The sequence below is a fragment of the Colossoma macropomum genome, unplaced genomic scaffold (genome assembly GCF_904425465.1).
Source record: "Colossoma macropomum unplaced genomic scaffold, Colossoma_macropomum, whole genome shotgun sequence".
Taxonomy (NCBI): Eukaryota; Metazoa; Chordata; class Actinopteri; order Characiformes; family Serrasalmidae; genus Colossoma; species Colossoma macropomum.
The window spans coordinates 25,801,073-25,828,327 of record NW_023494790.1 but is presented as its reverse complement, the minus strand read 5'-3'; the positions used below and the strand labels follow the sequence as shown (position 1 = coordinate 25,828,327).

Below are 27,255 nucleotides of genomic sequence, written 5' to 3'. Positions count from 1 at the left end.
TAGGTGGAACTAAATGGCCCGAATATTTTCACAGTGCAGTCACAACTTATGGTCACTCAGGATCATTATTGGTGTTTCCCTTGAGAGGCAAAATTGCATTTGTTCTTTTAAACTCCCATTCCCCTCCAGCAATTTCCCCCAAGGTATGTGCCCCACCTCAGAATAAATTCCCAGACAAAAATAAATATGTAATATAGTGCCACTGAGTCAGTACTGTGACTCAACCACAAATACTTCCACTCACACAAAGGACCCTCAGTGAATGAGCCCAGTGACGACGCTATTTGCTGGTGTACTGTGCTGGATTGTGAGTAGATTCCCTGAATGGTCCACCCTTACTCAACCACACACTACGCCACCACTGAGCAATTCCCCTCTGACCACAGATCTAATCACATTATATTCACTCAGTCATACCAGCACTGACTGCGGCTGTAAGAAAATATACCAAAAATAAGACAAAGACTGTAATTAAAGAATGGAGAGTAAGAAAATGATAGGCTTGTGAGGGGACCGCTGGGTTAAAATAGCTTAAAGGTAAATTTCTGTCATGGCAAATAGACTCTCAAACTATAGAAGGCAACCCCAAGGCTTTTCTCTTATCCTGTGTCTTAAAGTACTTTTCTATGGTACTAGTCACTTTCAGAGTTGAGTGTTCACATTGCTAAATGAGATGGGATGTGATGTATGTGGATGACGTACTAGAACCACAGGAAAGTTTTTTCAATTTATAAATCAACTACATCATTCGAACATGCAGATGTGCTTTTCTTTGTGTAAAACTTTACCAATAGAATAGAAATGCTCTTAAAAAGACTTAAAAGATCAAGAGTTAAGTGTTAAGAATGTTTTTGCTTTCTCCTGTAAAAGTTAACATTTTGGAGACACTTGGTTTTTTGGATAGCAACAATATCTAATTTCTTATTTTAGGAAGTTCCTCAATTCTAGACATTTTTGCTTATTTTATGTCATTTTAGGTGACATTTTCTTATTCTATTGGCAAATTACTTTATAATTATTATTATAATTATTTAAAAATTATATTTTGAAATTAGCACAAATATCTGCATTTTGTCTTGAACCAAATAAAATTATCTTCCCTATATAATAATATAATTCCCTAGATAAAACTACTTAAAACAAGTAAAATCATGCAGAAATAAGCATACAACAATCCTCAAAATGAGAAATATTAAGTATATTCACCAGATTTAAGATGTTTCTGCTTATCAAGATATCATTTTCTTGCAGTGGTGTCCAATGACATGAGAACCGCACAGTAATTTGACATTTCCGTTTAGTGCAAAACATTATTATCTGATTTGAGACAATATCACTGTACCAAAACTCAGGCTCTCCATAGCGAAATACTTTGTGTATATTGTAAGAACACAGTGCAAAGTGCATAAAAAGGGACACAAGCCTTAAACAAAAATATTCAGACTGCTCAGACTGAAATGCAGAGTAGCCAACCTGAGATAACAATGCAGGTGTCTTTGTTCCTTCTTTTCATGGCTTTGTATGCAGCGTCTGCTATGGCAAAGAGATGCGGCGGGCGTTCGTACAGCTCCCGGCCTTTGTACTGCTCAATGGTGTCCCGCCCGTAGATGTTCATGGCACGGTAAGGGTTCACGGACACCACCACCTCTCCAATGTAGCTGTAGATGCGACCCTTTTCAAACCTGAAGTTAAAAAGGAGAAAATAAAACAATCTGGTCAATAACTGGCTCTGATCTTATCAGTGTGTTATAGAGAGAACTTGCTTGTTCGATCATAATTCATGTGTGGGTATATATTTGCACAGTATTTGTACTGTGGTTGTTGTTTATTTAGTAATTACTGAAAGCTGTAAGTAAAGAATGAGTCATTTAATGCATTCACATTTCCCCACTCTAAAAACACAAAGGTACAAAGCAGGTTAAGCTCAGGTTTAGGCTTTTCTGTTTACAGTGGAATCAAAACCTGTAGCTGGTTCTTTTCCACAAGTCAATGACAAAGGCCATAAAACCTTTCTATAAACAATGAGCACAGTAAGAGATTTGTTCTGATTAAGGATGCTAACCCATGGCATGATATAGTTAAATACAGTACTGGGTGGCATTGATAAAATTCATAATAACATTATTTCCCAAATACATATTGTGGAGAAGGGGGCATGGCCGAGCGTTGAATGCAGGACGGAGAAGCCGGTCGGGCTGAACCAGCGGGCTAAGTAGCTGATGATATTCACCTGTGCCTTGTTTCTGCCAGCTTACTTATAGTCATCTCTTCCCTCAGTAGGTGGCAGAGCCCAGAGAGAGAAGGAGACCTGTGAAGGTGTGAGAGCAGCAACAAGGAGAGCTAAGCTGAGCTGAACTAAAGAAAAGAAAGAAAGGACTGAAAAGTCCCAGCAAGCGTCTTGTCTTAATTTGTCTGTGGGCTGAAAAGCCGAGTGGTTTTTGTGTTGTGTATAAATAATTGAAAAAAAGCTTTTCGCCTCCACACCTGCCCCCGGCATCCTCCCTCCACCCATCCTTAAAGTGTTCCACATATATATTTTAAATGTGCCACACTTTTGTCTGTTCCAACGTATCAGATGCCAGAATAAATATCATGAGATACTGTGTATTGCGATATTGCATTCTTGTCTAATCTCCCACCCCTAATCAGTATCAACTGATATTTATGTTTGCATTAATGACTTTAATGAACCCATGCTTCCTGAGCACTGCTACACTACACTAAAAGAATGTCTTACAACATACACCAAAGAAAACCTGTAAACAATAAGCAGATAAAAAATAAGGATGCATAATCATATCAGAATCATTTTGGTTTCAGCAGATAAATGCTTCAAAAAAACTTCCGGCATTGGACAAATGTTAAGATTTGGCTAGTATTTCAAGCATATCGTGGCTGTCCAAAGAAAAACAGTATCTTTAAAATGGTAACCTGCAAAAACATTCTTTACTTTCTATGGAAGTTAATGTAAAGAGATCTTGTTACAAGCAATTTTAGAGCATTTCTGTTCAATTGAATCTTTCATCATGAAATGTTCACATAAAGTAAAGGGCTGCTGCTGAGCTCAAATGAAGTAAAAAAAATAAAAACTGTTTTTCTTTTTTTTTTGGACAGTGTTATTGGTTTACTGCCTTAACATTTCTGCTTTTTATTAATTTCACTATATTTATAACCTTAAATGTTATAAATATAACCTTAAATGTAACCTTAAACACTAAATGTAATAAATGCTAATCGAGACAGACTTCATCCAAATGTCTGCATTTTTAGAAATGTTTGTGTATCTGCATTAGAATCAGCAGATAGATACATGAAAAATTTTGGATCTTGGCATTGGCCCACAATTCCCATATTGGTGCATCCATCCAAAAAAAACAAAAAGGAAACTTACTATTTACTATTTACTTTGTTTTTTATTTAGTTCTTGAAAACAGTCTGAAGTACCCAGGAATCACAATCAAGTAAGTTTGTCTTATCTTTATTTTCTGCTATCAGATCAATATTGTTGTTTGTTATATTCCAGTATATCAGTTTAGATGTCACCCAGCACTCATTCAACATTACTTCATCCATCAGATGCTGAAATACAGAGACTCCCTTTAGGCCAGAGCTGAGAGACATACAATGCTGTCCCAGAAGAAACATGCTATGTTGTATGCTTGATAGTACAAGGCTATTGCATGTAACACAATCGCACAACCTGAGACCAGCCTACAGTCCAGCTGTGGATCATGGCTAGTAGAGGGTGGAAAGCACGCTGGCCAGCAGAAGCAGGCTGTTTTGGGCTCAGGCCCCATGAGATTGAAAGCCTCACTTCCTTCCTCTTCTGAGAAGCCCTGGGTCATACTCAGAATAAAGCCTCCTTTCTTCTCCACCAGCACCTCTGCCAAGCCCACTCTGCCCCTGTCAGGAGGTGTAGGGCTTTGAGGCATCACTACACGCATTTATCCAAAACAAGGCCTAGGTGTTGTCAGAGCAAGGCCTAGTGCTACTTCTGCCTGTATATGAAGTCTTTAAGAGATGATTGCATTTTCTATTTTTGCAGATTGTAAAGAAACCGCTTTAAGCATTGCGCCACTTATGATGATTATGTGGTTTAATGACAAAAGCAGCTGTAATTCATTGTTACATGACCATTTTCCAAACTCTCTTTATCCCTTAGATTATAAAGGCTGTTTTTTTGCTTTGGCTTTAAGACTGTCTGCCTGTTCTGTGTTGAGCTTCATTCAAAAAGCAGTTCAGGCTGAAACACTTGTCACATCACAAAAACAACTTATTTAAAACATGCTGTTCTGGAAGCTTAGTTTCTGTACGTCAACTGTGTGGACTGGTGAGTCAACAGTACAAGAAAAACAATGTTTACATACTACAAACTGTTCAACTTAAATAATGATTTAGATGCTTTAAGTTGGTTAAACAATGATTTAGGATACTATCAAACCTTTAAAGAAGCACGTTTGCCTCATGAAGCGCCCCTGAGAGATTGCTGCAACAATGACCATTTAGCTCTTTAAGTGCTGAGCAGTCCCAACACTAATCCAGCACTCTGTCTAAACATTTATTTACTGAAGCGTGCTTAGCAGGGCCTTTGTTGGACTGACTGTGTGTGTGTGTGTGTGTGTGTGTGTGTTAGGGCTACATGATATGTGCAAAATGCAATACTGCAATTATTTTGCTAAATTTGAGTAACTGTGATATGCCTTACAGCAGGGGTGCCCAATCCTGGTCCTGGAGATCTACCACCCAAGCACAGTTTAGCTCCAGCGCCCTAATCGCACACACCTGATCCAGGTAACAAAGGCCTTCAGGGGCATCTTTCAGACTGCTATATGTAAACAACTTCTGTTCTGATTAGCTGCCCAGTATTTTGCCTCATTCAAAAAGCTGGCCAGATTGAAACTCTCCTTATAACTTCGGCTTAAATAGGAAGAGCTGAACTGCTGTAGGCTGAGGAGATATATGTAACCCGTATGTCTTTCATGAGATCATAAAAAAATGTACACTTTAAATTGCAGCTTAGTTTCCACATATAGACATTATGACATTTTATTTTTCATGATATAGGCCCTTTAACAAATCATATATTGTGCAGCACTCGTCTTCTCTCATGTCAGCAATACACTGGGTGACACCGTGTAGCAGGACATGCCTGACATGCTGGCAGTCGAGTAGCAGGAGTTAAAAGCTCTTTTGTGTCCTGATGCACTGTGGGAGGCTGCGGCGTGCCCGCTCCATTGTTCTCTCATCAATGTGAAGTCTGTGTATAACAAGTACAGGCCACCGGCACACAGCAGCACAGCCTACCTACCGCTAACATCAGTGCTCCAGCTCAGAATCGCCAGCAAGCAGTGCTGCAAGACAGTTGTGATCGTGGAAGCAAGAAATTGTAGTTTGTATAATTAAAGCAGCGCATATATGGTAACATGGTAATCTCACAAGCTTCCACTTGTTTTGCTTTACGGATTTAGTCAGGCATAGCCCAAAGGAGGAGATCCTCAAAATGTTTTTCCAGCTGTAAACACAAAACAAAACAAATACTGACAGAATTCTTAAGAAAGACACTAAGAGCTAGGTTTTTCTAAGAGAGGCGCTAATTGCTGACAGTCTACGACACTTTGCGCTGGTGCGGGTGGCCAATTTAGCAGCTTCTCTACTTCCGTGAACTTCCATGTAAATGAACACGTGTAATGCCTAAAGGACCACTGCATCTATTTAATAACTCATATTTAGGTTACCAGTGGCACCAATAATTACTATTTTTATTTTTGTATTTTTTATTATTATCAGGAGATTGTGGCTAGTCTTGTGGCTAGTCAGTAATTTTCACACATATGGATACTGGTTATCAATGTTGGTCAAGATAATTAGATAACCAATATATCAGTTGGGCTCTAGATACTATGCCATATGCTCACAAATAAAACTGACACTGATGCTATGCACAAAGAGTTCTCCAACAGGATGATGTGTACCAGGCTATACTGTTACAAACCATCTAATACAATATATTGGAAGACAACTGACTTGCTTGACTGAACCATTTAACCATGAGAACCAGTTTTCTAGACCCAGATTAAGCCTGAGCCTAAACTTTCCAATATTGCTTCATGACTGGCACTGCAATTTAGCTCAAGATTAAAACTATATTCACACTCAGGAAACTGCCCTTAAATTGCTTTGGGATGGGGCAACTTCAAACCCCTCACTTCATTTTTCCCCTAGAAGTGCTTGTAAACAAGATGTTCTGCATGCTCTTGATAAAATGTTATGATCATTATCTAACATGTTATGCCATTTCATTTCACGGCACAGTGTTCTACAAGTCAAAAAATCTAAAGGAACCACGCAACGGGCTCAGCCAATATGCCTACACAGGATTATAAGCTATACAGGATTACTGACATTTGACATGATTACTCTATGCATTATCTTTTACAGAATGCCTCCAATAAAAACGCAATGTACACAAGCATCAGAGAACATTTACTCAGGGCAGTAGCCCTATGATACTGGATCAACCCTAAACATGATGTAGTTACAGTGATCAGCAGTACATAACAATGAGAGAACTACTCAAGTCTTTATATAATATCTGCTCCATCAGTGCATCCTGCCAAAAAATGCTAGGATGCTGAGAGATTGGGCGTAATTTCTGTTGAATTTACCAAGTTTTTCCATCTCTGGATGTATAAATAGAGTCATGATTCATTTCCAAACCTATCTCCTCTTCCTGTTATAAGAAGGCAGCAGGCCAAAACAAAACCAATTGTGCGTATAATACTGCAAAATGAATCCCAGTGTGTGTTTGGAAAGGATCATCAAAAATACCCATCTGTCTCTGTGTTTTAGTATCAACAATTATAACCAATGGCACTGAAATGCAGAGAGGCAGAAGCTTCCAGCTGGTGCATGCACTTTCTAAGAATTTCAAAGACATTTTGTTTGCTGGTGAATGAACGAAATAAGTACAAAGTGTGGGTGAAGTCTGGTGGGAGAAAAGGTTTTCTTGATGATGCTGTGAGGAGGGGGGCAGTTTTTCAGCTGTATTGTCTAGGTGAACACTGCGGAAGGCCAGGTCAACAAAATGATAATTTTATTGCTAATAGGATCAAATCTATTGGTTTTAATATTAATGATATGTGATGTATTCTTCTGTTTCTCAATTCAGTATTAGCAGCAAACTCTTGAACCAGACTGGTGTTGCTTCACCATTTACTCAGTAGAAAGGGGACAATATAAGGGAGAAGGTGTTTAGCTATTAATTTTCAACAGCATAAACCAACTTCACAGTTAGGAAAATTAACTAAATGTAAATTAAAGGCTATGAGTTTGAGGAAAACACTTCAGAACAAGAAAAGTGTGTTTCTTAAAATCAGATGTAACAAAGCAGAATAGACTAAGTTGCTTTTCCATAAAACATTTTCCACATTTTCTTTATTAATTGGTTGACGGTCCCTAACACTAAAGCACACAGAGAAGAAAACAATGCGATAGCGTGTAAGTTGAAGCTTAATCTGTGTCAAATAAATGAACATAACAGCACAGTGCACTTAATTTGCAATTGTAGTATATCAAAACTGTAATTTATCTAATAGCAGAGAACAGTGCTTACACTAACTTTTCTGTCCAAGGTCATAATGCCTCTGGCAGCTTAGCCTCATGCTTTTTGTTTGAGGCTGTTTTATCTGATGTCAGATTGTACAAAAGCTGAGATATGACAGGTTTTTCCTGAGACAGGAAGCCACTGTGTCTGAGTCTGAAACCTGACACTGTGGTCTTAGCATGTCCTAAAAGCTACCACATAACCTAGGTGGTTTTCGTACAGGCATGAGAACTGCCTGCCGCAGTGGCACAAAGTGTAGACTCCTATGGCCTTGCCCTGAGTGTGTAACCAACAAAGCCCAACAGCCACATTTCTAGAACAAGCTTGTCTATGCTAGATAAGTGTAAATGAACTAAAAACAGTAATCATTTCAAACTCCTTGTTGACCTGTATTCAACTGAAAAGACAAAAGATGAAAAGGACTAATTAACTTTATTGTTTTTGCATACATACACACTTACTATAAATTTGATTGTTGCAACAAGTTCCAAAAAAGTCGTTTTAACAATGTTCAGTAATCGTTTGGGAACTGAGAACATCAATTGTTGTAGTTATGAAAGTGGAATGTTTTCCCATTCTTGCTTGAGGTAACACTTCAGCTGCTCAACAGTCCATGGCTTTGCCACATGTGCCAACATGCACAGCATGTTTTCAATGGGAGACAGGTCTGGACTGCAGGCAGGCCAATCTAGGACCTGCAATCTCTTACTATGAAGCCACACAGTTGTAACAATCAGGATGTTCCAATTATTTATTTAAGTATGTATGTATGTATGTATGTATATATGTAATTGTTTGTTTGTTTATAGAACATGATGGCCATTATTTCCAAAAAACAATCTGAAAGGATGACTCATCAAACCACAGCACATGTGTCAGTCCATCTCAAATGAGGTTTGGCCCAGAGAAGACGGTGGCATTTCTGGATGTTGTTGATATATGGTTTCTGCATTGTGCAGTGTTAACTTGCATTTGTAGATGCCATAACAAAATGTGTTCACAGCCAAAGGTCTTTTGAAGTATTCCTGAACTCTTCTGGTTACATTCACCACAGAAGCATGTCAGTTTTTACAGTAAAATCCCTAAACTACTTGCTATCAAACTGTTGGACTTTTTGCTTGCGCAGTTTTTCACAAAGTGGCGACAGCCTTTCATTAATGCTTCTTTTATACATTCACACCCTGCTGCTTGACTCAAATCCAAAATAATCCCACACAGCTGAAATGCTGAGATTTACTGGCATTCTTGCACACATCACTCAAGTGCATGTGCATCAGAAATTGCTTTCACAGCATCAATTTTCTCTATTTCTGATACGGATACCACATTTAAGTGCAAGTATCAGTTATGACATGGATAAAGTACTGATAATATCGAAAAAAAAATACTGTGATAAGATTTTTGCCCATTTTGTCCAGCACTATGCTGGTTCAGGATGGCGCAGCCTCGGCCCTCCTGCTGGCTGCATTTCCTGGCAGAGCCTGGGAGGGGCCACTCTGGATGCAGATGAAGGATATGGGTCAGGCTGTGCCAGGCCCACCTCACCCCCCTTCCCAGCTGTGTGTGCTACACTCCGCAACTTCACCATTCAACCTCAAACTAGCTCCCACTCATATAAACAGATACCTATTCATTTAGATTTGTTCTACCACTGCATACCTGAACACTGAATAACTCTCAGTGTTTTATCAACTGACACTTTGTCTTTTGTTTGTAAAATGTAATAAACTCTCCTCCTCCCTTTCACTTTAATAAGCTCTGATATGTGTAAAAGCTGGAACCAATTCACATTAAACCGGTGGAGCCATTTGGGCGAAAGATTGTTGTGCCCTTCAAAAAAAAAGTGCTGATACACAGCAGTTTTGAAAGTCCCAGAGGACATTCCACCAAAGCTACAGCACTGGTCACCATAACAGACTCCTAAACAGGTCCTTATCTTCTTCCCCCACACTCTTCAAAGTAAAGGTCCCTACATGGTTCTCAGCCGGTGTTCTTCTATAACACAGTTTCAAATGATACTTCCAAAGGCAACTTTACTTTTACTCTATTTTAAGGCTATCAAAGTTAACACATTAAAAACAGGTATAACATGCATTAAAAAATGTATCCCCTTTTTTAAGATCAGTAGCCACTGAGGCAGGATAGTAGATTTTTCGGCACAAAGATGATGGTGGTTGTTTTGAAGCACTCCAGGACAACTGCCTGTCAGGTAGGACATCCGCAAGCTGGTCAGCACATCCCCCGAGTACCAGGCCATGTATGCTGTCAGGGACAGCAGCCTTCTGAGGGTTAACTCTGGAAAGAGTAGCCCTAATGTCTGCTGTGGACAGACTAAGTACTTCCTCACTGGCTGGTTGTTCTGTGCTTCAAACCACGCATAGAAATCATTCAGTGCTTGGGAGCGAGGCATCACCATGTCACTTTGTAGAAAGCGATGTGCCACATACGCTGCGTGTGTCTTGTGTCTGGAAAGTGTCCATGGATTCTCTGGGCCTCTGTGATAGCCCAGGACACGCGTTCTGGGAGCTGCCTTGTTGTCTGACTTGAAGGCAGCATTCTAGGCTTTCAGCAGTGCACGTACCTCTGCAGTCTCCCATGGCTTCTGGTTAGCGAGTGTGTATGTTTTCTCCAAATTCACCCATTAAATGTAGCCACCTTGAAAACGTTCCAGTCTGTGTGCTCAAAACAGTCCTGAAGTGCTGAGATGGCCCCCTCAGACCAGGTAATCAGCTGTTTCAGAGCAGGCTTGGCACGCTTGAGCAGAGGTTTGTATGCTGAAATTACTATGACAGAGATGTGGTCCAAGAAGCCGAGGTGGGGGCGGGGGCGCAGCCTTGTGTTTTTTACTTTCAGCAGCGCTGTACAGTTTGCAAAATCTGCCTGTTTCAACATTTTTTTCTTTGCAGATGCGCATATTGTTCCTGCAGCATGAGCTGCGGTTAATAACAGCAGAGCAATAAAATGACACATGTTACCGTCTAAATGCAGCCTAATGTCATTAAGACATTTTTGCATTGGGGAAAAAAAATGCTCCTCCACTTCACTCAAAATCAGAGACCAATGGACAAATCAACAAGCAGCAAGCTGACCAAAGGAACAGCGAAGTGGAAAAATACATTGCTTCTCAAGAGACTCTTTTGTAACAAAAACACATGACGTGTATGACCTGAGTAACCTACTCAGAATTAAGTAGTTGTCAGTGTAAATGTGTGTAATGTACCTTAACAGGTAAACTGTTAAAACCTAGCTGATTTTAAACAAAGTGCATTAGCCAGCTACGCTACATTAGGTACTTTAGATGGAGTAGCGCTGCAGTTGACACAAGTGGGCACATTAGAAAAGCATTTCCGTACAGCTGTAAGTAAAGTACGTTTCATAGTTTTGGTCCTCATCTGTCGCTTTTAACAACAGGCCTTTGCTCACTTCTGCTCACAAAGTTGCCTGGTTATAGTGGGCAAAGACACACAAAAACTGGACTATTCTCGACTGGAAACATGTTATCTGGTCAGATGAATCTCGTTTCTGCCTGTGTGTGAATGATGCTATGTGTCAAGTTCATTGTAGACCTCAGGAAGCCTTCAGTGAGGACTGCGTGCAAGGTGTGGTTCAAGCTGAAGGAAGCTCTGTGATGTTCTGAGGGTGTTTTAATTATGAGGAAATGGGTCCTTTGGTTAAGCTGACAGTAAATTTGAACCACAGTGCCTACACTGAGCTGCTGGACAACCAGGTTTTGCCTTTTGCTCATCATCTTACTGAGGAACATAACATTCCTATCCCTGTTTTCCAAAATGACAATTCTCGCGTTCACAGGGCTGCAAATGTGACTGATTGCTCCTGAACGTTCATCATGCCATTCCCACATCTGGACTGGCCCGCAGAATCCCCAGATTTGAATCCTCCTAAAAAAATCTGTGGGGCTATCTGGAACAACGAGTAAGATGGCTGAACATTTATGTCGCCTACATCGAGAAACTTGTCCAGTCATGCCAAATTGAATCACTGTTAGGTACGTTTTCAGTCACAGGTGAATCATTTTTTGTCCTTATTTTTTGAGCTTACATTCTGATGAAGCATATGTTGTCCACTCAGCTATAACACAAATCACAGCTTTAAAAAAAAATCTTACTTTAGGTTTGAATTTGAGCAAATAATCATGATTAATCTTCATTAACTAGACAAACATCATGTGATCAAATGAGATTATATATTTGAAACAATAACTGCCCTACTATATTTTTATACTATTGTAACAAAGAAAACAGGAACAATGCAAAATCTGATCAGAAAAGGATGATTTCATGAGTACATAGTCTCCAGTTATTCACAGTACCAGTTACAGTTTTAACCCTTGCTCACCCGGGACAAGCGGAAAGAAATCCTCACACAAAGGCTATGAGAGAGCCACTCCATTTTTAGAGTGGAATTACAGGCCTGGCTGAAGATAACTACTGCTTTGCAGTCTTGTTTGGGTGGGTCTCTAGTGGTTATTTGTCCACCGTTAACAAGGGTGGAGTGCAACCAGCATTCTCTGACATCAGTAAAAACTCCAGTAAAAAAAATGAGAACAGCAGGAATGTATGCGTGTGTGTGCGCGCGTGTGCATGTGGTTGGGGGAGGGACTGGTTGAGCGTTAGAGAAAGAATGCTACAGAAAGTAAGCCGAGGACAGACAAAACAGGGTGAAAGTCTGCTGTCCCAGTTAGGACACTGATTAAAAAGTTCAGCACCTCCTCTCAGGCACAACAGGGAGGCATCTTAAACTGTTGGGCAATGAAACAGTGGGCTTGACCCCTAGATAGAGCTTTATGGTCTGCTTTATCACAACCGCAGCAATGAGGGGATAATCTTCCCTTGATCCTCATTTATCCCTCGCACACTATTTACCATCAAGCACTCACTATCACCCTGAGCCCAAAGCTTAACACAGTGCATGCTGGGTATGACCTGATAATGAGCCCGCCTCTGTTCTGGATCCAAATAGACTTTTATGTGTGTCACGGTAGGAGTAAATGATTTGCAGCATTATTACTCTGAGAGTTCTGAAATCACTGGTTAATTATTAGAAACAGCTGTGATTACAATCGTGAGTGATAAATTAAGGAAGACAGAAGCAGAAACAGAAAAGCTTAATCCTACATTTCATTTCAACAAAATGGTCAATCATCGCTTTACCTAAACAGACATTCTCTCACTGCTGTATGATGTCAATGAGCTTCAGAGTGGAGAACGAATTTTTGTTTTTTGCTAAATCATTTTTAAAATAAATGAGCAAGATACAGTCGTATGCAAAAGGTTGGGTGCCCCTGGTTAAATTATGTTTTTACATCTACAGAGAACTCACTTCTGCACATTTTAATACACAATTACTGTTCATTTGCTGAATTTAACATATTGGGGGAAAAACATAAAACATAAATTCATATTTAAGTTTGTTCCCTGTAGAGGATGTGTTAACTTAGTTTCACTTAGAAAATCAACATTCATTTGACTGTATATATAAAACAGACACAAAACCTAAACTTTTCTTCTAGAAGCAAGAATATAAACTTAGTTTGAAGCATCTTCAATTCGTTAACAATTTAGCTTAAAATATTACAACTTAGCCCACAGATAAGGAAAAGCAAATAGTGGCATATTACAACTGAAATGTAGTTATATGATTATGACATTTATAATATGGTTCTGATGAATCTGTGAACAAATGTAAAAAATTTGCTTTCAGTTTACATGAGGGGGTATTTGTGTCATAAATGGAGCATCTGATATCTTTTACAGTGCCACATAATAATATTCCTTTCACATTGGTATCTGCAAATATTCGCTTGGAAAAATGACTACTGTTGGACACATTTAGATTTGACCAATATTGCAAATCAATATTATTTGTTGTAGTATGGAAGAACAGAATATTTAGGTAACACTGGATTGCTGGTACCATACCTGCATTTGATTCATTTTACTGCATTTGCAACCTAATTCAAATAGATGTTAATTGTAATGGTAATTCAGGTAGATGTAGTCACAATTTCTACATAGTATAAATGTTTAAGTATCCTCACCAGACATGTACATGAAAAATACTGAATATTGATATCAGCATACAATTCCCATATTGGTCTATCCCTAACACTTCGCATGAGCTGGCCACAGCTACCTCGATTCTGTTAGTTCCCTTCAGATTGAAAATCATCTGTCCCTGCATGTCACACTACAGCACACTACACTTGTCATTTTGGTAAACTGGCATGGCCACACTAAGCAGACATGAAACTCATTAGCAAAGAAAAATATCACAGGTTCCAATACCAATCCGCTGTAACAGCATCATTCTCCTACCATACAGAGGAAATTTCTGTGCAGTTATTTAGATTATTGAGTTCATCATCTATGCAAATACAAGTCTTCTAAGTATTTTGTGTGTTAAAAATCTATCACCATACCACGGACAAAAGGTCAATGGGCATGAATTTTGGCAGACGTTCTTTTGAGAGCCTACCCTTTGTGTTCTACTGGCTCCAAAATAGGGCGTTATGCTTGGACCCCAATGATCGCTATTTGTGATTAAACATGTAGACAGTTACAAAGTACGCATAGCAGTCGTAGTCATATCAGAATGTCTTGGTCGCAAACAATGATAATTTAGGACAATTTACAAATTATTAATGAATGAAATCTGAAAATACAAAAATGAAATCAAAGTACTCAACTAAATGAAATGTGTTCTTGTTTTAACATTTGTGTAACATTATCTTAGTTTTGATTGGTCTGTCAAAATGAAAAACTGCATTTGTGGATGGCTGGATAATGACCATGAACTGCTGAGTTTTGGGTAAAAACTCATCAAATCTATACAGTTCATGTGAATGGTACGGGTTTTTTTTTTTTGGCTCAAATCAGGGACTCGACGAAAGGCGACAAGGTTACATTTACGGTTAAGGGACGAAATGAACCAGTTTCTCTGTCAGCAGGCAAAGATCTGGCTTGTGAGAAAAAGAGGACATGGACTTCTCTCATTGTTTACTTCGGGAAGCTTAATTGTAACTTTAGTCTGTACTTTACATGTATTGTACTTTAGCCTGGCTAGCTCTTGCTTCAAAACAGTGCAAGAAGGTTATTACCATAAGTGTGAATTCTGTGACTTACGCACAACTCAGTAATCAAAAAACATTTACCTTCATGATACATAAACAGTGTTCACAGTAGTGAATCTCAAGAAACGTCTGTGAGACAGTTGTCAAAATTTGTAGATGATAAGGGGAAGATGCCAAAAGCAAGTTGAAACAGTTACATTTTACCCTGAGTTAATTTGTGCACTCCTCCACATTCATTTTATCACATGCCTGAAGTTTTAACCTATTTAAGTAATGAATATATGTTTATATGCTTCAGTTAGATGTTGATACTGTTGGGCTGCCTTAAATGACTTGACTTCATAGACATCACTTTAAAACACATATCTGACATGAATAATGCCTTAGATCCCTAACACTCTTCCAACAAAAGCTCATCACAACTTTCATGTAGTTTCAGAATAAACAGAATAAACTGTGTCTTTAATTTCAGCTCAGACAGCTGCCTCTTTTTCTTGGCCTTTGAACTTGATCTCAGAGCCAGCCTCCCACACCCGTTTTTGTGCCATAAGCTCTCCTGACACATCTGGGAGTCACATTAGCAGCATCTCTGCCAGGTTAACACTCGCCCAGTGCTAAATAGCAGCTCCTGTGCTGCAGCAGACTGGCCTTTTAAAGCATAGTGCTCCCATCAACGGCCAACAGACAAATCAATCTTACTGGCCGGATAAGTTCTATTATGCCAGCTGGTCCAGATTTACTCAATTAGACCCACTCCCATCCCTGTCCTCCAACTCGCCTCCTCTTTTAGCGCAATAATCTTGATACAGACAGAGGGCAACAGCATAACAGTGACAGCATCAAGGTCTATAGAAGAGCAAGTACTTAAAAATGAAGAATAAAGATGTTAAGTCTACTATTATCAGATGATACACATACCGTTCCAGCATCTTCTTCATTAAAACGTAATAATCTTTGTGGAAAATGATGAATTATAAATTCATTTAATTGATTTTTCAAAATTTTCACATAATTCAATCACTGAATTGAACAAAGTCATTTACAAGGGTTTCATGGGTGTACTGTAGATAAACTTACTTAACTCAGATTTCTTTACAGTGGTGGTGATAGGAACCAGGGGTTGCAAAGTCTATAATGCAAATATAGCCATTTTATTTACTATCCAAAACCACCAGTGAACCTTTGAGTTTGTGAATATTTATACTTTTAATGTTGATAATTGTAAAATTGTCTGAAATAAATCTGAAAACTATTTTGCCTTGTAACACCTTGCATTTACCTCCCTACCATGAATATACTTTAAAAACACATTTTAGACCAGAATCCTCTCAAAAGATTCATAAAAGAATGTCTCTGGCATTAGGCAGTATATTCATAGCTATTTCATATATAAACTGTGAGGCAGCTTTAAGAGATATTAAACACTCCAGATGTCTAGTTCATATCACTACTATTGTCAACAGACTCTGAGAGACAGTGAGTTTGTCTAGAACAGTGCATTAACATCAAAACACTTTGAAGCACTTTGCTTACGTCTTTTAGTTATGTAGACACTTAAAAAATCTGTGGAATTCCCCTTTAACAAGAGGCTATGCAGGTACTACTATCATGTGCCATGATTATGTGGTCACTGTTATCACATGACCTACTTTACTGTACATTTTATAATGCTACAAGCAATTCCATGATATTGCCAGGCAACATCTGTTACAGAATCAGATCAGATTCACTGTTTTTGCCATATCCCATATCCAACCCATCCTGTTACAGTGATATCGGCTCACTTCATTTGTGCCCTCTCTACCTAGAATAACTGTTTTCAGCTCTCTCCTCAACTTTTCAATGGATGTTTCTGTAAAGAACCATGCTTGTAAATGAGATTTGAGTGTGAAGAACCTTTTTGAAGTCAAAAGAACCTTCACATGATGTAAAGGCACTACATCAATTAAAGTTTTTTCCTAGAGCTGAATGTCCAAGCCAAGATCCTTTTTGCAGTATTTATTTTTGAGAGTGGAAAGACAAGGGAAGATGAGATAAATAGGCACTTGTTTAAAGTTTGGTAAGCAAAGTACTACTTATTATTAAGATTTGAAAATATTACCAACTCAGTTCACATACAAAACTCCTTGAATGATTTCCCCTTCCCTCTTTAACTAGCATTATTTTTACACTGACAGCTCAGAAATGGCAACCAGGTGTAAATGTATAAGGGAGCCAACAAGCCAAGCCTTTCTGTTATTTTGGCCTGGACCGTCTACTGTCTAGCTGAGATCAGAGCTGCTTTTTGTTCTCCTGTCAGCCTGAGAATAAAGAGAAAAGGGAGCAGCTTTTATACAGTTTCAGAAGTCAGTAATGAAGTGACTAGAGGGGATTTGGTGGGAAAGCTTGGCCTCAGGCCTGATCACAAGGCCATTTTCACTTTAGCACATATGCCCGATCCTGATGTGAGGTCACAGAGAAACAGCAGATGGGATGATGGCCAGACAAAGAAAGAAAGAAGGAAAAAAAGAGACAAAAAGATGAGGCCATCCAGCAGACTCAGACATTACTCAGCATGTTATTTCAGGAGAGCTCTCAGATTTCGATCAGGGTAAAAAGAGGGCAGGGAAAAGCAGAAAAACAGACAAGAGTGAGAGAGAGAGAGAAAGAGAGAGAGAGAGAGAGAGAGAGAGAGAGAGAGAGAGAGGGAGAGAGAGAAAGAAAGAAAGAAAGAAAGAAAGAAAGAAAGAAAGAAAGAAAGAGAGAGAGAGAGAGAGCGAGAGAGAGAGAGAGAGAGAGAGAAGGAAGCAAAGGAAAGTTAATGAGGATATTGGCTGGCTGTATACTGTAATTAGATGGAGAGAGAGTGAGGGTAGAGCTGGAAAGCGGACTGAAAGACTCTCTGTGTGTGTGAGTTACACCCTCAGTGCGTGCACTCAAACCTGGCTGTGAAAAAGGGTTTCTCCACAACGCTAACGCAGCTCAGAGTCAACAGGTGGACAGACACAGAGCTGCTCCAGGATGATGTCACTGCTAACCACATTACAAACACAACTTGCTTACATTTGCAAATCATATTACTGCAAATAGTCCTCCTGATTTAAATGAAAAATTTCTCCACATATAGTCAAATCATACACATGGTTCACTCTTTAAGCAACTGAAATATCCCATGCTTTGTGTTTTCTTCAGGGTTCAAAATACTATTCAAACTTAATATCACACTTTTTCCTCCATATCCTACATTTTCTTGTATTTATTTTTTACCCTGATGTCCAGTTATGATGTGTAGGTGTGTGTATCAAAAACAGCCTCAATTCATTTTTAACAATTTCCAGCCTATCTTTATCCTTCAGATTGAAACAGGCTGTGTGACTTCAAAACTGATCCATTTAAATTATCTTTGTTCTGACTGGCTGCCCTAAATTGTGCTTCACTCAATAAGCAGTCCAGGCTGAAACACTTGTTATAACTTCAGACTGATTGGGTGAAGCTAAAACTGCCGCAGGCTCATTATAATATGTAAACATAGACATCACAAAAACAATGAATATAAAATAAAGTGTTGCTTATTTGTTAAATTACATACTACATTAAACTTTCACATGTCAGTTTTTTATGACACATGCCCTTTGAAAGGTGCAATTACGAAGACACATCAGAGAGCACAAAGGTCGAAGAAATCTAGAAGAAGGGAGGATGGAGAAAAGACAAGAAGAGATAAATAGGCACTCATTTGAAGTTAGGTATACAGAGTGCTACTTACTATTAGCACTAATAGTGAAGACCAAAAAGTGTTGCAAATTTAATTCACCAGCAAAGACTGTAAAAATATTCAGGCTATTGTAGGCAAGTTAATACATGTTGAAGTTATAAGGACTGTTCCAGCTTGGAAGTGCAATACAGCTCAGCCAGTCAGAACAGAGATCACTTACATATATCATTCTTAAAACATGCACAGTAACCAAAACTGCTAAGCTTCAAAGGGACAAAGAGAGGTTGGAAATGGTCATGTAAGTGAATAACCACTGCTTTTGGTACATAAATACATACAAATATCAAGGGAAAGAAAAAAAAAACACAAGAAAAAAATACAATATACAGGCTCTTTAATATAAAGTTACAATGACGCTGAGGATAGCACATGAAAATGGTAAACATAATATCATCCAGTCAGTTATACTAAAGACATCCTCTGAAGAAGTGACTTGACTTACTGCTTCATAAGCAGGCCAGACACTACTCTCCTCCTGAAGTCTGTTTAGAAAAGACAGTATTTAGACTGTATGCTTTTCGCTTAGCAATCACCACAAATACATTTAACATACCCCAACATAAAGCAGGGAATAAACGACAAACATGAGAGACCAAAGTGGGCACAAAGGGAATGAGGGGTCAGTTGTCAGTCAGGACCATAAAACACTGAGGCTATAAACACTAAGAAGTAAGGGGAGGGAAAAGGGGGAAAAGCAAGAGCACAAAAGAGCACCTCAAACATTACTACTCTTAGTGCCCCTCTGCCAAGACTCTTACTCCACAAATGAGACGTCTGTGGGGCTCAGATCTTATTTTGAGAAAAAAAAAATCCAAAAAAGCACAGTCCTGTTTATGTAAGGGCGGTAATGCGTTTCAGATTACAGGGGGTTGTATGGAAATTCTTGTGGCGAGACTAACCCTTTTCTTTGCTGGAGAGTGAGAGAAAGGGGCCTGTTTTCAAAAAATCAGACCCTAATCCGGCCGTTCAGGAAAAGAGACATATTTTCACCATTACAGAGTCTTCTTATTGCTTTTTTTCACTTGGAGAACGCTGGGGCTGGTACTGTGCAATACCAGAGAGTCGCAAAGCACATCCTGACGAGAAAGTGAGGGAGGCGAGAGGTAGTTCATCCTGCTATCTGAAGTCCATAAGGTAATCATTGCTAAAGAATCAGATATTAGAGCTTTTATAGGGATTATGACATATTTACATGGACCAATGTGATATCATTTCAAAGCCAGTGGGATAAATACACCAATAGTCAGCAAAACAATGGAAAAAGCACTTACTAATAGCAAACAGGAAACACATTAAGTCACTAACAAAAAAACAATCCAAAAGAATGTATAGTTAGTGCATAAAAATCTTATTTTAATTTTAGCCTGGGGAACAGCAACACTCTGCGCTGGACAGACTGTTCTCTCACTGTTTGTTTTTATTAGGAGGGGAACAAAGAGGAGAACTATGAGAGATTTGGCCAGGCAAAAACCCTTAGCCATGGGCAAGCATGCCAGTGGTCTAAGTTCAAGAGAGCAGATGGACCTCTGGTCAGTACTGGTACTGAGAACAGGCCATCCCCCAGTCAGAAGCTCGTAATGTGGAACACCAAGAGGTAAATCTCCAGGGCCTTTAGCAAGTCTGTGGAAAATATTTCTTTAATGACATTCTTTCTCCATACAGGGACTTTTAAAATAAGCAGTTCAAGTCAGGGTATACACAAACAATGAGTTGCCAGTTTATTAGATACATTTACCCTGTAACTACACTCATTGGCCATTTTATCAGAAACACCTAGCATATAGGTGCACTATGTTTACAGTTATTAACTGTAGCCCATGTAATGCACATTATTTACAATTTGTGGAATTCACCTCCACCCCATCCATCCAGGAAAAGGGACCACTGTAGGACCACCTGGACCAGATAGTATTTCGGTATTATTTTGGTTTTCTGAGGTTTGACAAGTTGGAAAAGAAAAAAAGCCCCAGTGGACACACATTTAAAATATAAAACCAAAAAACTATGAAAATGACATTTCACATACTGCATTGGACTAATAACAATCAAAAAAGTACTCATAATGTTCTTGTTTTAATGAAAACTTTATATTGTCCACCCCATAACACTGTGTGTGGTGCTGGTATGAGTGCATCAGGCACACCGTATATAGCTGTACAGACAACACAGCTCATCTTTTTCTGCACAATCTCTGTTAGTTAACTTCTTGCCCTTCATCAGTGGTCGGTTTCTGGACCACTGTATTTCTGTTTGGCTGACTATTTTCCACCCAGCAGTGATAGTGAGGCATGTAAAAATCCCAGCAACTGATGCACTTGTACCAGTGCAATACCCACTAATATGCCACTATGCCACATGTCAGTGTCGATGCTGTGCTGAGAATGGTGAATTTGTGGTTGTTTAACCTCACAGATTATTTAAAAAAAAAACTCTTTTTAAGAGTGTATGAAATGGACTTACATGGTAGATTTTAGGGGTATAACAATACATCGAAACATTGTGATGGTGCAACACAGAAACTGTTACAATGCCCATTATGGAGAAGAGACAGTGCATTTTGGTGAATATGTATTCTATTAATTATGCCATCTAATGCAACAGTATTGTTTGAACACTAAAATTTGCCAACAACCAGCAACAATCAACAATCCACACTTGCACATTCATATCACGTGCCACTCTCCTCCCATCTAGTCTCATAAGTAGATTAAGCCACAACTGAATACAGTAATCATTGTTCTTCATGTATGTGTGTCAAAATCTAATAAAAAATATCTGAATGGTAATGAAAACAAAACAAAACAAAAAGAACAGTGATTAAAAATGCTGCTTGTTTCCTTTGCACTTCTGTGCTGGTCCGCACAGATGCGTTCAAACAGTCTGAGCAGCAGCAGAAAAACAATCCAACAGTGAAACACTCAAACAAGTCCTCTGCAGCTCAATTCTACATGGCTATTTAAATGAGTTAGTGAAATTCTTTAATGGAAGTGACATAATTAACTGAGTATCTCAATTATTTTGGTAATAAACTTTTTACCTTTTTAAAGTTGTTACTGCAAACGCATGTTTGTTGTTTATGGCTGTTTCTTCTCTGAACAACGAACACTAAAGTGACGTGTGCCAAAGGCACCCCCAAGATTGTTACGTGGGCAGTCCAAAGCCATGTCCACATGCATGCATATTTAAAAATCTAGGTGTTTTTTGTTGTTTTAGAGGAGGGACTGCGGAATTCAGCTTTAGATGCCTTTGGGAAAGCAGGAAGTATTATATTTTCATGATTTTAACACGTTAGTAATTAATATTATTTAGCAAGTTGTTCAAAATTAAATAAGCCCTCTAGTTTAATTAATGCCTGCACCATTATTATTTTATGCCTTTCTTCTGGTTTAAGGTGCCCTGAATTTTGGTTTCAGTGCATCAATAAAGGCCGGGACACAACAAGCCGACTGATAGCCATTGGACACTGTTGGGACCTTCGGCGGCCTACCGTCACCTACGGTCATTCTTTTTTGCCCATTGAACATTGTTATGAATAAACACAGATGCATGAGAGTTCTGAAGGTGCTCTGATAACACAGTATGGGATAAGAGGCAATGTAATCAATCATCAACAAGACGTTGTTGGCTCTAGTTCTTAAACGTCAGGTCTAAAACGTATCTTGTTGTGTATGTGATGAAATGGCCAATGAGTGTAGGAGGACCTAATAAACTGGCAACTAGTGTGAAACAATAGTAGTCAACCTCGTGAACATTCTCCCCTTTCAGGAATCCATTATGGCATACTAAAAGGTCCATTTTGCTCCATGCATAAAGGAAGAGGAAGCAGATCTTTTGACCTTGTGTCTGGCTGTGCTCAGAGCACCTGAGCCGTAAGGAGACTTCGTTCACCATACTGGCTGTTCAGGGACGGAGTCAGGTTGCCATGTGTCACAGCTGGGCTCCACACAGCCCGTCCCTGCTGTTAAGGCAACAAGTGAATGTTTACACCCTTGAAACAGGAGAGGCATGGAATCTATTTGTCGCACAGTGGCATAGTAGTTAAATACTTGAGATATGTCTTTGACAACCAGCTGATCAGGTTCTACTAGCAATCTAGTCAAGTAATACTACGTTTAAGTGTAAGAGAAGTTCAACCTTTCTGAGCTTTGATACTGCATTCTCCATTAGTTATATATAAAGGACTTCGTTTTCACTCAGTCCCACTTTCAACAAGGAACAGACAGGCAGAGACAAGATCAGGTAGCGGAGTGCATTCAGTTTTCATCACTTCATGCCCTACTCTGTAAAAAAAACCTGCTCTTAAGACTCTTCTCTCGCAATACACAACATGTGCTACATTGATAAGCCTTCAGCTACTGATGTATCCTTATGAAAGAAGGAGTCAGCATTTTTTGTGACAACATTACAACGTAACATTACCATCATATCTGAAGCTTTTAAAGTTTTTTGTTTTCCAGTTTCTATTACAGTGATTGCAAATGTCAGCTGTCCTTTACATTGTGCCAGTGTTTCACACTGAATGGACCATCAGAAAAAGTCCAAAAGTGCTTTGACTAAAATCTCATTACATTAACATCCATTAAAGTTAACATAGTTTCCTTGTTTGGGTACACTATATAAGCACTGTGACTATATAAGAAAAAATTTCCACATATTGAGCAACCGCTACTGAACAAATTATACACTAGGCATAATAATAACCTGTGAGTAGCCAACAAGCAATGAATAGGTTCTCTAAATGAAAAAAAAAAATCTAAATTAAAATAATTAAAATTTCCAAGTGCCTTTCAAATACATCATACCTCCAAACACAAACTCCTAACATAAACACTTTATAAGGCACTGTGAGGTTCTCAGTTTGCTTATAGTCTGTTAGAAAAAGGGTACTTTCGAGTGCTCTACTCCAAAAACCCAGATCCAAAACCAAATGAATGAGTCATTTTAGACAGGATTTTAGGGGCTGTTTAGGCTTGAAATTCTCTAAAGTGTGACACAAAGGGCAGATGAGGTAGCAGTGATAGAGCAGTTCAGTTGAGGCTGTTGAGTGGTTGTCAACTATTTCATCGGAAGCATCGGGGCGCTGTCTGGAGGAATTCGGAAAATGTTTCAGGCAGCCCTTATAATTGTTTTTGGAAATGTGCACGAGGGTTGCCAAAAAGTTTCCCAAGATCCTCAGGGCAGACAAAACAACACTGCCATATAAAGACAGGCAGTGAGCGCACATCAATTAAGTGGTGTTTGCTGGGTGCCCACACAAAGTCCTGCTCAACATGTGAGAACTGAGTAAACACGATCTCGAACACGTTTAAGATCATAAAACACTGTACAGCCCTGTATATGTCCACAGCAGCGACATTTGTTTAATTTACACTGTGAGGAGCCTAAGTGGAGTCTGACAGCTGGGTGGTGGATTCAGACATGAAGGAGTTTCTATCATAAACCCCACCTTCTACAAACCTCCATAGAAAAGGTCTATATCCCAAGCCAGTTATATTTAGTCTGCTTTTTTCTTTTCATACTGTTCCTATTAGAAGGCTGGATGATCCATCTAAACACAGCTGATATTCACTGGATGAAGAGTCTAGAATGACCAGAATGGAAGGCTGTTTCCTCAGAAATTGAAATAGGGCTGTAACAACTGCTCTATTAAACTTGACTTACTTGATTTTTTAACAGTTATTGATTAAAATGTACCTTTTCAAGGCATTGGTAAGGATTAGTTGCCAATGCTTAAACTTTCTTTAGTTCTTTTACTGGCTACTTGTCTAAAACAAAGCCTGATGCTCATGTATATGCATTATAGTCATTTTAAAAGCTTTTTCCAGTGTTTTGGAATCTTTTAAAGGTTATTCATGGTTTGTTACTGGTCAGTTAAGTCCATTTTTAATGTTTGACCTTTTAAAAATCAATTACTGGTGTGAACCTCAAAACAATCAGGAAATCACTTTTTTTACTAATAAATTAAAAGGGACAGGGCTGACATTCAGTTCAGACATGCTATTCCAGCAAGCTCTGTAAAGTCTGCTAGTCCTAAATGGGAAACAAATTGAGATTACTGTAAGTCAGGCCGTAAAGATATTGTTCAAATCCATAAAGCCGAGCCACCAAAGCACTGCCTCATCGTCCCAGAGGGCACGGGATGTGATCTGGCCTCCCCCTGCAGTCTATGTTGTTAGTGGAGCTCCAGACACAGATGTGGAGCAGGGGAAGTAGCAGGAAGCACGCCTGGTCACACCCTCTGCAAATAACAAACTGCACACGCCATCTCCGGACTGGAGAGAAAGTAAAACGCTTTGGGCCGCGACTGAAGAGAGCAAGGGAAAAAAAACTCTGACACCCGCATTGCATTTAGACATCAGAAACAAATGTGTTAAACACTGGATTCCATTCTAGAACACAGCTGGATGAAAAATGCAACAAAGCGATGCCACTAGGGCTATGAAGATTATACACACATACATATATCATCTAAACCGCTTATCCTTCTGGGTCGCAGTGGGGTGCTGGAGCCTATCCCAGCTTATCAAGATTATTTATTTATTTATTTATTTATTTATTTATTTCAACATCAAAAGATATAAACATAATGTCTTGATGATTTTGCAGCAATTAGTTGACAATTTGCACTGTACATGATGATAATGCATATTTTGAATTCTTTCATGCCTATTTATATGCATTTTTGTCACAGTTTTTGTACTGTACTTTGCAAAAACATCAGAGAGCACCCTTTGTTTATTAAATTTCCAGTAAAAACAGCCATTAAGCACATTTTTCAGCACCTGAAAAAAATGCAATCTTTGCCTTTATTACAGCTTCCATTCTTTTGGAAGTCAGGAGACTTGCTTTCAGTTTTTCAAAGAAACATGCTGGGATTTTTTCCTAAAGTTAGTCATAGAAATTGGTTGCATTTGCTGCTTCTCACAATCAAACGAAATTCCAAATAATCCAGTGTTCTGAGAACACCAGGGGCTCTACTTTGTTTGCTTTGCAAATTCTTTTTTGTGTATTTCCTTTTCTCAGTAATGGCTTCTTGACAGCTACACATCCTTTTAGACTCATAGCGTTAAGTCGTCTTCTTACAGTGGAAGGATGGACAGAAACATCTGTGGATTTTTTCAGATCTGAAGCAAGAGTGCAGCTTGATTTTCTATTTAAAGATGAAAGCTTTATGTGCTATTTATCTGATGGTGACAATCTTGGTGGTTTACCAGATCTTGCATGGTTGTTAGGAGTCCCATTTTCTGTACAACTTTTCATCATTTTTTTACTACTCTTTTGTAAACTCCTGTGTTTTTCACTTATTCTTTTCTGACTTTCCTTCCCTTCCTTATGCACATGGATTATCTTATAACTGATCTCCTCAGAAATAGCTTGTGAAAAAAATAACTTACTTAATGGCTGTTTCAAATGTAAATTAAATAAATAAAGGGTGGTCTCTGACCTATTCACAGTACTGCAGCCTTAAGCCTTTTTTCAAGGCTTTCTACTTTATCTTTTTCTGATAAAGTATTTTGAAAGTCTACTACTCAGATCGCTGTTCCTCCCTTTTTAAAAACTCTGATTCCTTCTGACATCATGTATGAGCTATGCTGAAAAGCAAACCGAGCCTAACTGTGAAGAACAGAAAAAGTTAGTTGTTTAACTTGGATTATGGGTTATTGATTAAGCCAGATCAAATACCTGTTAAGCCAAACAGTTGGCCCACTTGGTACACTACAGTCCCATTCACGATATCACGGGCAGCCAGTCATTTATTGACACAGCAGTAATGGGGAAATGTGATCTGATCTGTTTTCATCATCAAAACATGGAGCACAAGAGGAGGATCATCTGAACTAAACTGCGCTATTGTTTGGACCATAAGGTTAAGAATGGGAATGAACTTCCGTGGTCCACACCCCTCCGGCTACACAATATACCCAGGATACACAGGTGCAGCCTGTGGTTGCTGACATAATTGTACATGATGCATAACAAAACATGACCAATATTTTTCTTATGAATATGGCAGTGAGAATCTCTGTGATTAAGCCTTTGTGTAGAGGGTGTGATTGTATTTCCTATGCATGTTAACATCTGGAAATGAAGGCTCACCTATCTTGTGTATGTGTTGTGAGACGTACTGTTTCTTAATAATCTAGTTATTGTTTAAACAACCCGATTATTCATAACCATAAATAAGGCAACTGATCAATTGTTTTGGGTTGTAGAACTCAAAATCAGCGACCTTGACTGAGGACTCCTTTGAACAGTATAAAAAGCACTGAACAGTTACCTCTCCCAATAAGAAAATCTGATTTTATATACATACATACATACATACATATACATATATATATATATATATATATATATATATATATATAACACACACACACATATATACACATATATATATATATATATATATATACATATATATATATATATATATATATACACACATACATATATATATATATATATATATATATACACACATACATATACATATATATATATATATATATATATGTATATGTATGTGTATATGTGTGTATATATATATATATATATATATATATATATATATGGCCACTTTCAAATATGAGACACATTTCAGTCATATCTCCACATATAAAATATATATTTTGCAATATTTTGAAATAAATGCCTAACCCTTTATGATATACGTGCATATATGGCCATATATCAGGTCTCCTTTCTGTTCTCCAGAAATCTATTCTCCTGACTGAACGTGGTAAAGCACTGACCCCAGATTTACCTGTTCAAACAACTTCAGACCAGAGAAGGCTTGTGGTTTCT

At 38.6% G+C, this 27,255-nt stretch overlaps 1 protein-coding gene across 1 annotated transcript in view; it reads right to left on the bottom strand.

The window, feature by feature from the left end:
• Positions 1–27,255, bottom strand: part of myo1d (myosin 1D) — a 118,961-nt gene that overhangs the window by 91,003 nt on the left and 703 nt on the right. Inside the window, exon 2 of the mRNA XM_036572793.1 lies at positions 1,474–1,682. Within this exon, the coding sequence (XP_036428686.1) occupies positions 1,474–1,682 (209 nt within the window). The remainder of the gene's footprint in view (positions 1–1,473; positions 1,683–27,255) is intronic.